The 15,464-nt window shown below is 36.9% G+C and overlaps 1 protein-coding gene across 2 annotated transcripts in view; it reads left to right on the top strand.

The window, feature by feature from the left end:
- Positions 1-15,220, top strand: part of DPCoAC (dephosphocoenzyme A carrier) — a 56,434-nt gene extending 41,214 nt beyond the window's left edge. For both annotated transcript variants that reach the window (XM_072520948.1, XM_072520947.1), the window contains exons 6-7: positions 11,157-11,331; positions 14,756-15,220. In XM_072520948.1, the coding sequence (XP_072377049.1) occupies positions 11,157-11,331; positions 14,756-14,915 (335 nt within the window). In that variant the 3' untranslated portion in view covers positions 14,916-15,220. The remainder of the gene's footprint in view (positions 1-11,156; positions 11,332-14,755) is intronic.
- The last annotated feature ends 244 nt before the right edge of the window (positions 15,221-15,464 follow it).

The raw sequence follows: 15,464 nt of genomic DNA, 5'->3' as shown, positions 1-15,464 counted from the left end.
TATTGAGGAACTTGTTGAGTGTCTACAATCACACGAAGAAACGAAAATGTCCAATTGCAAGCCGAAGATATTGAAGAATGGATGAACTGTGACGAGGAACTTGAAAACGAATTTTTGGCAGACGACGAAATAATTACACTAGCAACACATGAAGAGCCCTATGAAAATGAGGAGCCTGATGATGATGATGTTGACGGAGAGGAAAAGGTCGGCCAAACCGAAGCGAGGGCTGCAATGGAGGTGGCATTGAAGTATATTGAACAACAACCTGGGTCATCTTCAATAGACGTCTTGTTTTTAAAAAATGGAGAGATATAGCTTTCAAAAATTCACTTAATGTCAAGAAACAGAAGAAAGTTACCGATTTTTTTAAAACAAGTTTGTACAATATTTAAATATGTATATGTATATGTACATAGAAATAAATAGTATTTTTCAACTGTATACTCCGTGATCTTTATTAATATACATCTTCCTGTACATGTGTTTGATATATCTATGTATGTATGTACAGACTTGATTTTTCTCATGAAAATGCCGTTCACATCGGATTAACCGGCCATTTGGTCAACCGGACAGGCTCTGGTGACATAAAAAGAGTGACTTCAAATTGGATTCAGATGGCGCAAAATCGGACTAAGTGGAAAAGCATGCGAGAGGCCTATGTTTAGCAGTGGACGTTAGAGGCTAGTTGATGATGATGATGATGACAGGCTCTGGTCCCGAGGTGGCCGGTTAAGAGGGAGTCTACTGTAGTTTAATTTTAAAGTATCAATTTGAAATGGTGAAAATTAAGCTAATGTGAAATTGCATACACGTGATTAATTATATATTTATTAAATAATTAGACAGTTGTGCTTCTAAAATAATAGTTTATGTAGACCTTTTTTTATAAAAATTCATTTTAAATTCGTCAGAAACGCACCAGATCAATTGCATCCTTGGTCTGCCCGTGATCTGCACCAATTTGATATTGAATTTAAAGGAGTCTATTTTCCCTCTTTTTAACACTTGCACGTACCAGTTCCTCTACTTAATTCTATTTTCTACCCATTTTTGTATTATAATATTATATTATTTCTATTAAAAGCAACTCCAAATCTATTTTGAGATCTATTTCGTCACTTGCTGTGCAATTTTTTCTATATAATTTGTAAAAAGCTTCTTTAAAATGTAAAACTATAAGAAAGTGAAGTGTATTCGTTTATAATATTCATAAATTCCTCACATAACGTGCTTTAAAATATTTTTTGCTTGACAGATATATTTATTTTTATGTATTATTTATTTTTCTTTAATTTCTGTTTTCTTCCGTTTAATTAATCTTTCGAAAAAGTCTAATATTTATTTTTGTAAAATATCTAAAAGTAGTTTCAAATGTACTACTTTGGGAATAACAAGCCACTCAGTTACGTCCTGCCTTAGACAAGGAAAGAGAGAGGACAGGTAACGTTCATTTAATAAATCTTCGCAAAGTGAGTCCAGTTTCGATGTGACCGCCATGTTTTGGTGCCTGTACGTTGCCGATTACTACCTCTCGCAGGGTTACCAGGTCTACTGATTTTTCAGTAGATCTACTGATTTTAACTTCTATTTACTGATTTATTGAAACACTATATCGATCTACTAAAAAATATTTAATAATAAAATCATTTTCAAAAAGTGATCATAATATCATAAAAAAGTTATAAATTTTGAAAAAAATCTATTGATATATATCCATTATTCTCAATCTACTGAAGAAATAAAATATGACCTGGCAATCTTTCTGGTGCCGGTTTAGGCTTCAGGCAATTCCATACGATTACACGTCCCCTCTCGTTACTTGTTTAAGCTTCCTCCACATATAGCTACAGATGTAACCTGACCTCGTACAGCAATCGACAATTGAAGACACAGGTGCAAAAACGGGATATCCATTTTAGCAACTGTTTGACTACGAATTCTTGGTGAAACTCTAGTACTTGATATACAGGGTGTTTCAAAAAGGTATGTCATAAATTAAATCACGCATTCCGGGGACAAAAATAAATTGATTGAATCCAACTTACCTTAGTACAAAAGTGTACACAAAAAAAGTTACAGCCCTTTGAAGTTACAAAATAAAAATTGTTTTTTACATTATCTCCTAAACTACTTGACATTTTGTAATAAAAATGGACACGTTACTTTCTTGTTCTGAAAGAATTTTTCATATAAAAGAAACAACAAAATCTAAGCGCACAGAAAAATTTTAAGGGAAGTGTGCAGCCCTAAATCCCCCCAACTTTTGAGCACGTTCAAATCAAATGAATTTTGTGGCATCATTAGTTTAACACATTATTTTTAAAACTTTTTTGCCTCATATCACTTTTTCGAAAAATAGTTTTTATTGAGTTACGGCCCTTTTCATTAACCTTTAAAAAATTACGTGCAACTAAATAAATGGCTTAAATGAATTAACAAGTACAAAAAATGTCTATAACCTCTATAAATATGATATTACAATAAATGTTCAAAATGTCCCCATTTTCTCCAATACACATTCGGTATCGTTTTAATAAGGAAAACCCAATGCGCTGAAAAATCATTTTTCTGACAAAATTGATTTGCAGCTTCAATTGTTCTAACCCTCAATTGTTGTTCGTCCTCTATTGTTACAGAATACACTTTTTCTTTCATAAACCCCCAAAAGCAAAAGTCCATGGGGTCAAGACCTGGACTTCTGGGTGGCCAAGAAATAGGTGCGTCACGACCCCTTCCAATCTACCGACCAGGATACTGCCTGCAAAGGTATTCCCGTACTTCATTACCGTAAGGCGGTGGAGCGCCATCTTGTAGAAACCATATATTTTGCCTTATTGCAATATAATATATACTGCATTTGCTATACTGCTATTACAATATCATCATCCAGCCTCAAGAGTCCACTGCTGAACATAGGCCTATTCCTCATGTTTCCAACCCCGTCTATCTTGCGCCGCTCTCATCCAGTTTTTATCGAATCAATAACCTCTTTGTCCCTCGCCCATCTGTCATTCTGGCTATGTGTCCTGCCCATCTCCATTTTAGTCTGGCTATCTTCTCGATGATGTCAGTCACTCCGGTTCTTCTCCTGATGTCTTCGTTGGTTATTCTGTCTCGCAGAGTTATTCCTAACATGGACCGCTTCATTCTTCTCTGCGTGACTCTCAGTTTGGTAGCTGCTGCTTTTGTTAAGGTAAGTGTTTCTGCTCCGTACGTCAAGACTGGGAGGACGCACTGATCAAATACCTTTCTCTTTAGGCATGTGGGCAGCTCACTTTTAAAAGTTTCTCTCAGTTTTCCAAATGCTGCCCACCCAAGGCCGATTCTTCTCTTCAGTTCATGAGTCTGGTTATCCCTGCCAATCATAATTTCATGTCCCAGGTATTTATATCTATCTACGAGTGTGATGGGTAGCTCTTTCGGGGCAACAGACTCAGTAAAACACAGGTTTGAAATAAAAATAAATCTATTAAGTATATATATATAATAAATAAAAACTAAAAAAAAGGAATTCTACGTTGTATACTTATAAAACAAAAATAAAACGAATTCTACGTTTCCGGCTGGGTCCCGCGATGAATGAATTTCCCGGCAAACGTCTATAAAAGAAAAGAAACTAATTAGTACTACTAATATACTCGCTTTCGCTTCAATTCAGAGAAAGCTCCGTATATGCTCGCAAACAAAATATTTAGCTGTGCAGACCCACGGCAATGTTCAATACACAATGCCGACGGGTTCCGCTTGGCTAAGGACAGAGTATGATCCTCAATACGGAAATCTCTGTCCCGATTGGTTCTGTGCAGATCCACGGTAATGCTCAATACGCAATACCGATGGGTTCCGCTTGGTTATGGACAGAGTATGATCCTCAATACGGAACTATCTCTGTCCAGAATGTCTCGCTGGTTCACTACACCGGCGAGTCAGGGAGCCTAGAGCGCTAGCTACAAGACTGTCTAATTCCGCTATTCACACGCCTTAAATAGCCGTTTGAATCCCACTACGCCTTCACGTTGTAGAAGTGGATGCGCAAATATTGACACTCCCACGGTTCGAACTGTTAAACGATCAGAGCGTCGTTACACCCCCTTCTCTTTGAGAAAAAAAAAGTAACATACCTTTTTTTTTGTGTAGATGGTGTCTACAGCCTCGTGATGCCATCTATCCCTCTCGGTATCTTTATTACAATCTTCCTCCCATTGGTTTTAAATCTTTTACATGCGCCGTCATCTGCTTGCGGCTACTACTATCGGCCAATTTCAGTTTTACTATTACTGGTGATATCACTGACGTTACTATGTATGGTCCTGAGTACTTCGGCGCTAGTTTGCTGGTGAAAGCTGCACTAGCCGATGATAGATGGTGTTCCTTTTTCATGACTCGATCTCCTGGATGTGGCCGAGAGTCTCTTCGTCTTAGATCGTAATGTTTCTTCTGGTCCTCGAAAGCGTGTTCCATGTGCACTTTTGCTAGTTCTCTTAACGCTTCTAACTTGTTTAAGTTTTCTGCATACCCCTGTATATCTTGTCCATTTGTCGCCTCTGTTGTGTCTAATTCCCTTCCGAAATTAAGAAGCGCTGGTGAAAATCCTGTTGAATCGTGTCTTGACGAATTTATGGCGTAGCAGAATTCTGGTATGAATTTGTCCCAGTCTTTATGGTTATCCTCCACGTAAATAGCTATCATCGTTTTCAGTACTTTGTTCGTTCGTTCTACTGGATTGCACTGAGGTGAGTACGGCGGTGTTAGAATGTGATTTATGTTATAGGACTTTAGGAACGCCTTAAAATTTCCGCTTGTAAATTGCGCGCCGTTGTCCGAGATGATTTTCTTCGGGATACCGAATTGCATGACTACTTTAGATCGTAGAGTGTCGATGATTGAGTTCGTAGATGCTGCTCTTATTGGCTGGGCGACGACCCATTTGGTAAACCGGTCTTGCACGACTATTAAGAAAATGTTTCCTTTTGCAGATCTTGGGAATGGTCCCATTAAATCAACTGAGACAGTATGCCAAGGCTTTTCTACAGTGGACGGTTGCATTTTCCCGGCTGGTTGCATTTGAGACGGTTTATATTGGAGGCACTTCGTACAGGCTCTAACGTAGTCTGCAATTTGTTTAAACATCTTAGGCCAATAGTACTTTTGCGCTATTCGGCAAATTGTTTTTGCAATTCCTAAGTGGCCTGCTGTGGTCGAGTCATGATTTTCCTCCAAAATATCTTTCCTTTTATATCTTGGTACGCATAATTTCCATGGGTTATTAAACTCTGGGTCGGCTAAATTACGGCTGCTCCAAACGTGTTTATATAATTTCCCGTTTGATATTTGTAAATCCGGGAAATCGTCTGGGTTCTGGAGTACATTCCTATATAAATTATCGTACCAACTGCATGATTCCAGTTCTGATGCTAATAATTCCGACTCTGGTTCTTCGCTCTGGTTTTCTTGTGGTTGTCGTGACAAAGCATCTGCTACCTTGTTGAGGACTCCCTTTCTATATATTACCTCGAAATCGTACTGTTGCAGTTCTAAACTCCACCTGGCTAACCGACCTGACGGGTTTTTAAGGTTCTTCAGCCATTTGAGGGACTGATGGTCTGATATGACCTTAAAATTGTATCCTTCTATATACGGCCTCATTTGCTTTAACCCGTACACGATGGATAGACATTCTTTTTCCGTTGTGGAATATTTTGTCTCGGTTGGTGTGAGGGTTCGACTAGCATATGCAATTACTTTATCCTGGCCGTCGTATTTCTGTGTTAGTGCAACTCCAAGTCCACAGTTCGACGCATCTGTTTGCAGGTAAAATGTTTTCGAAAAATCGGGGCATGCTAATACTGGGGCCGATGTAAGTTTTGATTTTAGCTCTTCAAACGCGTTTTCCTGCTTATCGGTCCATTTCCATCTTATCTTCTTCTTCAGAAGCATGTTTAGCGGTCCTGCTATTGTCGAATAGTTCTCTATGAATCGGCGGTACCATGATGTTATTCCTAGGAACCGGCGGAGTTGACGCACGTTTCTCGGTGCTGTAAGTCCGGTTATAGCGTTGGTTTTCTCCGGGTCAGTTTTTATTCCTTCTGCTCCAACCACATGTCCTAAGTATCTGAGTTCTGACTGGCAAAACGTGCATTTTTCAAAGTTCAGCTGTAATCTGGCTTCTTTCAGTCTTCGGAAAACTTCATGTAGGTGATTTAAATGCTCTTGGAGCGTTTTAGATATTACTACGATATCATCCAAGTAGGCAAACGCGAATTCCATATCGGGAGGTATTACCTTATCCAGTAGGCGTTGGAAAGTGGCTCCTGCGGAATGCAGTCCAAATGGGGTGGTTTTGAACTGAAAATGGCCTTTTCCGGGTACGCTGAATGCTGTCACTGGGCGGCTTGTTTCTTCTAGGGGTATTTGAAAATATCCCTGCTTCAAATCGAGGGTCGATATAAAATTTGCTTCCTTAAGTCTATCCAGAATTTCCGATATTCTGGGTAACGGATATGCGTCCTTATCTGATAGTTCGTTGACTTTTCTAAAGTCAATGCAAAATCTGTACGAGTTATCCTTTTTCCTAACTAGTACAATCGGTGAACTCCAACCACTTGTGGAGGGTTCGATGGTTCCTTCTTTTAACATCTTGTCCACTTCTTGGTTGATGATCTGTAGCATTGCGGGATTGTGCCGCCTGTAAGGCTGCTTGACTGGATCGCACTTTTTCTTCAATTTTATTTCGTGTCTTATTAAGTTGGTGGGTCCTGTTATGTTCTCAAACTCCCTTAGTTCTTTTCTTAGGAACCTTTCTAACTCCGTATTTTGAGTGGAGTCTTTTAAAGTGTTACAAGCCTCTTCTTGATGTTGTATGTATTGTTTGGTCGTATGTTTATTGAATTTAAGTTCGATAGAATGGTTCCTGAGGAATTCCACTCCTATTAATGCATCTTCCGTCAACCCTGGCATTACTATGAATGTTTGTTGGGTTTGTAACTTATCGATCTCGCATTCAATTGTCAACTTCTGGTTAAGCTCAATTGACGCTCCATTTGCTAGTCTTGTTCTCCCGCTGTAGCTATCTAGAGAGTCCTTGTATATCTGAGCTATTCTATCCCCGACGTAATTTTTAGTAGTTCCTGTATCGATGAGCGCTCTGTATGTTCTTTGCCCTATTTTTAGTGATGCGAACAGTCGAATGTCATTGCTTGCTGGCTGTGTAACGGCGAAAACGAATGGAGTCGAATCTTGTTTTACAGACTGGGACGACTCCTTGTTTCTCCAGTCTGTAATTCGTTTCCCTGACGCCTGAAACAGCAGTCGCTGCTGTAAACTCCTTCTCTGCCGCAACGCGAACAAAACTTTTTCCATGGGTTTTTGCAGTTTTTACGGCTGTGACCTGGCATCTTGCATCTAAAGCATGCCGTTTTCGCATCGTACTCTGCTTGGTCCGTGCGTCTCCAGTTTCCACGGCAAATCTGATTTGCTCGGGTCTTTTCGTCTTCTAGAGCTTCGTATTCTTGGGCTAAATCCTGTAATTCGGCTAAGTTTCCGAAATCCCGACGGCGAGCATAAAGCTTATATTCTGGTAACAAATTTTTGTATATCCTTTCGAGTTCTTGGTTTTTAGAAAAAGATCCTTCTCGTCTGATTAATGTTTGAATCTCCGTGATATATCTATCTACTGGTTCGTTCTGTCTCTGTTTTCTGTTTCGGATTTCCTCTTCTAGTTGTAGCAAATATCCCCTGGGATAGAAAGCTTTTTTAAAATTTTCGCTGAAATCTGTCCATGACTTCCAATTTTTGTTATTGTTTCTGTACCATAACAAGGCGTGGTCTCCTAATAATTCTGGTAATGCTCTTAGTAGATCTTGTTTATCGATCTCGTAGGCCAAACTTAATTCGTCTATCCTCTCTAAGAATTCTATTGCATCCGAATGTTTCTTGTCGAAGTGTGTGTTCCACTTTCGTACTTGATTTAGCAATTCTGGTTGCCCCATTTGTTTCGTTATTGTTAATTCCTGTAGTTGTCTTCGGATGCCCGAAATTTCCTGGGCCAGTGTGTCGGATTCTGTTCCCTTGGAAGTTTTTTCTTTTGGGATTGTTCCTGTAGCTTCCTCGCGATTTTTAAAATAGGTTCTGAGTCGTGCTCTCAATTCGTCGACGGTTCCCTTGGGATCTAGGCCGTATTTTTCGGCCTCGCTCTGCAATTCCTCTTTGCAAAGTCGGTTTATCCACGACGTACCTGTTACTGAGTCTGTGTCTTTATCTGTCGGCATTTTATTAATTTTTGCTCGGGCGCCAGTTTGTGATGGGTAGCTCTTTCGGGGCAACAGACTCAGTAAAACACAGGTTTGAAATAAAAATAAATCTATTAAGTATATATATATATAATAAATAAAAACTAAAAAAAAGGAATTCTACGTTGTATACTTATAAAACAAAAATAAAACGAATTCTACGTTTCCGGCTGGGTCCCGCGATGAATGAATTTCCCGGCAAACGTCTATAAAAGAAAAGAAACTAATTAGTACTACTAATATACTCGCTTTCGCTTCAATTCAGAGAAAGCTCCGTATATGCTCGCAAACAAAATATTTAGCTGTGCAGACCCACGGCAATGTTCAATACACAATGCCGACGGGTTCCGCTTGGCTAAGGACAGAGTATGATCCTCAATACGGAAATCTCTGTCCCGATTGGTTCTGTGCAGATCCACGGTAATGCTCAATACGCAATACCGATGGGTTCCGCTTGGTTATGGACAGAGTATGATCCTCAATACGGAACTATCTCTGTCCAGAATGTCTCGCTGGTTCACTACACCGGCGAGTCAGGGAGCCTAGAGCGCTAGCTACAAGACTGTCTAATTCCGCTATTCACACGCCTTAAATAGCCGTTTGAATCCCACTACGCCTTCACGTTGTAGAAGTGGATGCGCAAATATTGACACTCCCACGGTTCGAACTGTTAAACGATCAGAGCGTCGTTACACGAGTTCTATTTCTTTTCCACCAATACTGATGTTCTGGTTGGGTACCAAATTGGTCATGATTTTTGTTTTCGAGATATTTATATTTAAACCTACACTTTCTGTAGCCACAACGAGTTCCTGTACCATCTCTCTTGCCATACCTAGATCTTCAGCTATGACAATATATACTGCAAATAATTATCACCATTTAAATTGTTGGAAGGAAATACTGGACCTATTAGATTGTTATCCACAATTCCTGCCCAAACATTAACTTTGAAAGTCCTTTGGTGATGAGTCGCTTGTTTGGCGTGAGGATTTTTGTCGGCCCAAATGTGCTCGTTATGATGGTTTGTTATTCCATTTCTACTCAAGGTAGCCTCATCGGTAAACAAAATATGTCTAATAAAATTAACATTTCGAGTGTTTTCCATTAACAACCAATCGCAAAATCCAATCCTTTTCGGATAATCTTCAACCAATAACTCTTGAACCCTTGTTAAGTGATAGGGTTTAAGTAGCTGATCCTTCAAATGCCTCCAAACCCTTACGTGAGGAACATTTAGTTGAGGAGCTATTACCCTTGTACTTGTTCCAGGGACTTCTTCAATAATTTCTAAAATGTCTTCATCAGTTCCATCCATTATTGGACGACCACTATTGCCAGCAACTTCCGGTTGGAATGTACCCGTTTCCCGTAAACGACGATCAATGGTCAGAAATAATCGTCTATCGGGTGTATTTCGATTGGGGTATTTTACTGCATAACGCCTTGCGGCTGCTGCACTATTTCCTATGTTCACTATATATTTCACTATTTTCCATTCACCTACGATATTCCCGATAGTTTATTGAAATCATAATTTAATCTGATCCAACTTAGCCAAAGTTAAATGCATATCTGCCATTTTCTGAAATGTGTAGGCCATTGTAATATCAAAATTTTTAATATTAATCTTATTCACACAATATATGATAGCTTCAAATTATTGACTATTATTGACGGAACTGTTTCTAATTATTGTATCCGTAGAAACTAATTGTAGTTTTATGGCCAACTAGGAGAAAACTAGTTTTTCGAAAAAGTGATGAGGCAAAAAAGTTTTAAAAATAATGTGTTAGACTAATGATGCCACAAAATTCATTTGATTTGAACGTGCTCAAAAGTTTGGGGGGATTTAGGGCTGCACAGCCCCTTAAAATTTTTCTGTGGCTTAGATTTGGTCTCCGGAATGCGTGATTTAATTTATGACATACCTTTTTGAAACACCCTGTATAATATACTCATAAAATGAGCTTATTGGAAATTTCATTGGCTAACAATATAAAAGAGAGAAGTTTGGAACTGTTTACTTTTTGCACTAGAGAGCAAAACAATGTCAAACACAAATGTATAAGCAATTAAAAAAATACTATCTAGAATAATAAATTGACATAAACTATCATCCGTCAAGCTATTTTCTTCTGCCTGAATAGATTTTTCTTCTCCTTGATACTTCAGCTAATTATAAAACCACATAGAGGTAGAAGAGAGATATTTTATGATATAGTCGACATTTTACAATTAATTTATTATTTGGCAAATTATAGCTTTCACACAATGCACATAATAAAACCGTGAACTGAAAACATTTAATAATGTACTAAACAAATATAGCATGCTAGCTGACAGGACGACGTATTTCAAAACGACGACAAAACGCTATAAAAGAACTAAAAAACGGTAGATCTCCGGGACCAGGAGGTAACGCTGCTGAACTGATAAAATGTGGAACAGAAAAACTTTTTGAAGCTCTCACTTGGTGCATAAATCAATACTTAACAACCAATGGAAAAATGCTTATATATCATTTATTCATAAAACATTAGATAAGCGCGATAAGTAAGCGAACTATAGAGAAACAACCAATGGAAAAATGCTTATATATCATTTATTCATAAAACATTAGATAAGCGCGATAAGTAAGCGAACTATAGAGAAATATCAGTGACCTTACGGACGATTAATTAGAAACCTCATTGAGAATGATTACGAAGAACAAGAGGAAGAAAAGCAAGCCGGTTTTCGTAAATGAAACTTTTTCTGCTTGAAACAACGTACATATAGAAACAATTTAAACACAAATCAAATATAATTTCCATGTTTCACTAAGACGGTGTAATGTCAATACCAGTCTTGAAATTTCAGAACATATAGAAGACGTGCCAACTCCTCCGCCTATCGCGTCGTTGTTGTTCGGTGCCGTAGCAGGGATGTTGGGACAAAGCTTCACTTATCCTTTGGACATAGTTCGAAGAAGGATGCAAACTGATACTAATGGACGATATCCCACTCTTTGGACAACTCTCACGTATGTTTATAAGTAAGTTACTGAAATTATATACATTTATACTCCGATAGATAAGAGGTATAGGCAAATACATTAGGATTTGATTTTTTTGGAATCGTGTTTGCCACTTTTGCTGCAAGTTAAATGGTCTAATAACCCTTTCACCACTGAATTCATTTTTACATGTTAAGGATGGATACTATTTACTTTTGTAATCAGAATAATTAATTTTAGACGCATTATGTACAGTCCCTGCTCAATTTATTAGACTTACCATAAAAATTTCAGTTTTTTTCATTTCAATCGCACTGAAAGTATGTTCATTTGGATACTAAGGTGTTGAATGGGTTGCATAACTATTGGGAACTTAGTTACGTAGAAAATGGTATAAATTTTTCTTAGAATTGTTAAAATGTTCGTGTGTTGGATATTATAATAATTATTCAGTGACGCGTACGAAATACAAATTCTGAGTTTCTATTGGTCGCCCGAACAAGGTGAGTTTGGGACTGATAGATGCGATGGATACGGCAAGTTATGAAATAATAACCAGTTTGGAATGGAGCTCTTCACTTATCATATTGATTTTTAAAAGCACGCTTCTTCTAATAGCTCAGATTTCAAATAGGCAGTGATACTTATTTATGTATTAACGGGCAATTGCCCAATTAAAATACAATGTAAACATTATTGATAAATTACAGAAGATTCTTAACGTAACCTGCTTAAATTAAATTTAAAATTTTTTAATCATACAAAAAATAAAAGTAGGAACAGTAAATAACAAACATTCACAAAGAATGTACAAAACACAAGGACATCAAGCTAATACACACAGTTCTTAAGCTGAGCTTTAAATTATTTTGGAATACTATAACAATCCAACCTTTGGGAATATTGATTAGAAAACCTTGGTGTTCTAGATGTGAAGGAATTGAGTCCGTAGTTTGTGCGATGGGTCTAACATAAAAGGGTTGATTTATCCTTGTTTGTCTACTGGGAATATGGAGATTAATTTTTTCCAATAGTTGAGGACCAAAAATAATAAGAGTGCAGTATACTATAAAACATAGTGATCTTTGTGCATGCGTCGGATTTGGAGGAAAATTATGTTGAGGGACCCTTCCATATTTGAATAGTTAATGTCTTCCATCCTCTGGTTTTGTTTAAATGCAACAAATATTAAGAATTTGTGTTGAACTCAATAGCTTGAGTATGGGTGTTATAGTGAAGAGACCAAACACATGAACAGTAATCTAGGTAGGGTGAACAAGTGAACAATAGAAAATTTTTATGGATGGGATATTTATAAAGTCTTTAGCACAAGGTTTGATAAACCCTAAAAGTTAAAGTGATTTTGAGACAACAGATGAGATATGGGGGATTTAGGATAAGCTGGAATCGAGCACAACACCTAGGTCTTTTATCTGAGATACACAATCTAAAGGGCAACCATTAATAGTATAGATATGATTTGTAGGAGTTTTATTCCGACCAAAAACCATTAAATGACACTTATTAACATTAAGTTCCATTCCATTGCTGTCACACCAATAGCTCAACTGATCCAAATCAGACTGTAGTTTTTGATAGTCACCATCATTCTCAATTTTCAAATCTAATTTTAAATCGTCAGCAAACATTAGGAAGGAAGCAAAGAGGAAACAGGAGGCAATGTCATTAACATAGTTATTGAATAGAAGAGGTCCTAGGTGTGATCCTTAATCGGAAAGTACCTTAATCTCAAATGATTGAAAACCCTGAACATGTACTATTTGTATTCTTTCAGTTAGGTAGGATAACAACCATTCTAAAAGTTCACTCTGGATACCCAGACTCCTCAACTTATTGATTAAAATCTTGTAATTTACCCGGTCAAAAGCCTTTGTAAAGTCTGTCTGTCAGCATGAACCTGAAAGCCATCTTCAAGAGATTCTATAAGGAAATCAGTAAATGTCAATAAATTAAGTTAAGTGGAGCGGCTAGAGAGAAATCCAAATTGCTGGTCGATAAAACAGCCTTTTAAAGTTGCTGACAAATGACAGACAAGGCTCTCAAAAACTTTGGGAATACAACTTAGAATACTAATAGGCCGATAATTGTTCACTTGAGAATTATCTCCAGATTTTAGTATTTTGCTAATAAATCTAGTTTTTCAGTAGACCGGGAACATTCCTGTCTTTAATGACAGGTTAAAAATGTGAAAAAGAGGTCTAAAAAGTAAAAAGCTAAAGTGTTTAAGAAAAGAAGGTGGAAGACCATCTGGACCTGACCCTTGTTGCTCTCCAAAATGGAAAGTTTTTCATATATAGACGAAATAGAAATGCTTATTTGTGATAGGTTGATGTCTCCTGTTAAAAAGGTTTCATCCTGCAAATCAAAATCTTGATCACTATAAGTTTTAGAAAAGTATTCAGCAAATAAATTGACAATCTCCATGCCAGAAGAGCCAGAAATATTATTATAGTGCATAACAGAAGGAATATTGTTCTTGTTTTTATACTGTTAACAAATTTCCAGAAATTTTTAACATTATCTTTCATAGAGGATTCAGTTAGAGCAACATAATCAAGATAGCATTGTTCTTTCAGTTGTTTACAGTTAGCTCGTAATAAAGAAAACTCATTATAGTCAGCAAGTAATTGAGATTTTAGATATTTTTTATGCATTTTCTTTGCTCTGGAGAAAACCAGACAGGAAACTTTTTTGCTGAATACTTTTTCAGGGGAGCAAAAATATTAATTGCAAGGTAAATAACATCATAACACATGTTGATCATATCATCAAGACTTTTATCTTTAAACAAATCATCCCAGTTAAATTGTGAAAGAAAGTTTGTTACTTCCCGTACACTCATTGAGCGAAAATCTCTATAAAAGCCATCTCCAATCAATCCTGACTCATTGAAATATTGAGATTCGCATTTAAAACCCAAATGAGAGTGGAGGATGATGCCTATCCTCTGGGAGTAGGGCACTCTCAGATATCTCAACCTCTCTAGATACCTCAACCTCTTCACCTTGGACCATGACTAGATCTAATAAGGAGTTGTTTTCATTTTTAACAGTGTTTACTTGATACAAATTATGAAAGGAACATAAAAATGAGAGGAATTGAACGGATACGATGCATTTTCCATTAAATTGACATGCCTACGAACATTATTTGGGAAATTTGGTATTATCGTCTCGATAAACCATGATTCAAAATATGCGGCATCGATTTACGCTGTGTGTCAGTAAGGAAACCTCCTGAAAAACCTGCGTGCAATAAAACATATCGTGAACCTCGTTTGGTAGGTGCTTCTAACCAGTAATTTTTAATTTCTAATTTTTGTTGCTGTAATGTTTTGTTTTTCCCGAAAGTCCTAAATTTCTCGACTAATTGAGGACTTTCGATACACTTACTCTGTCGCTTGCGTAAAATTTTGATTAATTTATTGTTTTTTTGTTTTTAGGACTGAAGGCTTGATAGGTGGTTTGTATAAAGGTCTTTCAATGAACTGGATCAAAGGGCCCATAGCTGTCGGCATTAGTTTCGCAACATACGATAATACAAAAGATTTCTTGCGTAAGGTTGTCGTAAAATATAAGACGAAAGTATTACACATAGAGTAGATATTTGGAGTTGTGCGAATAGACCGAGTAATTACCTGCAAAATATATTTTTAACGCCAGAAGCAGGTGTAGCTAGTAAAGTTGTAAATTATTTTTAGATTTATACATCGATGTTGCAGTTTTAGAAGATATTTACCGTTTTAGAATCATATAAAGATTTATGTGTCAATTTGATGTTTATACAAAGTATATTTTATTCATTACTACAGTCAGCACAAATTATTGTTGAGAAGATTAATACTGATTTGAAATTTATATAAAAAAATGTTTATTTCACGTTGGGATATTAAAACTGAATTAAATAATTGTAGAAATATATGGCATTTATGATAGAGTAACCAAAAAATGATAAGATCGGATTTATTTTACTTTAAATTTATTTGATAACTATAAATAATCACTTTGTGTTTAGTATATCCATTGCCAATTGCACCGATAAATAAAACGTACGCTCTACTGGGTGTATTTTTCTGTAAAATGATTATACTCGTAGCAAGAGCATCCGTTTACGGTGTTAAGGGATTCTTCTTTTATAAATGAGCCTCCTAC

The sequence above is a fragment of the Diabrotica undecimpunctata genome, chromosome 1, assembly GCF_040954645.1.
Source record: "Diabrotica undecimpunctata isolate CICGRU chromosome 1, icDiaUnde3, whole genome shotgun sequence".
Lineage (NCBI taxonomy): Eukaryota > Metazoa > Arthropoda > Insecta > Coleoptera > Chrysomelidae > Diabrotica > Diabrotica undecimpunctata.
This window is presented reverse-complemented; position numbering and strand designations above follow the sequence as displayed.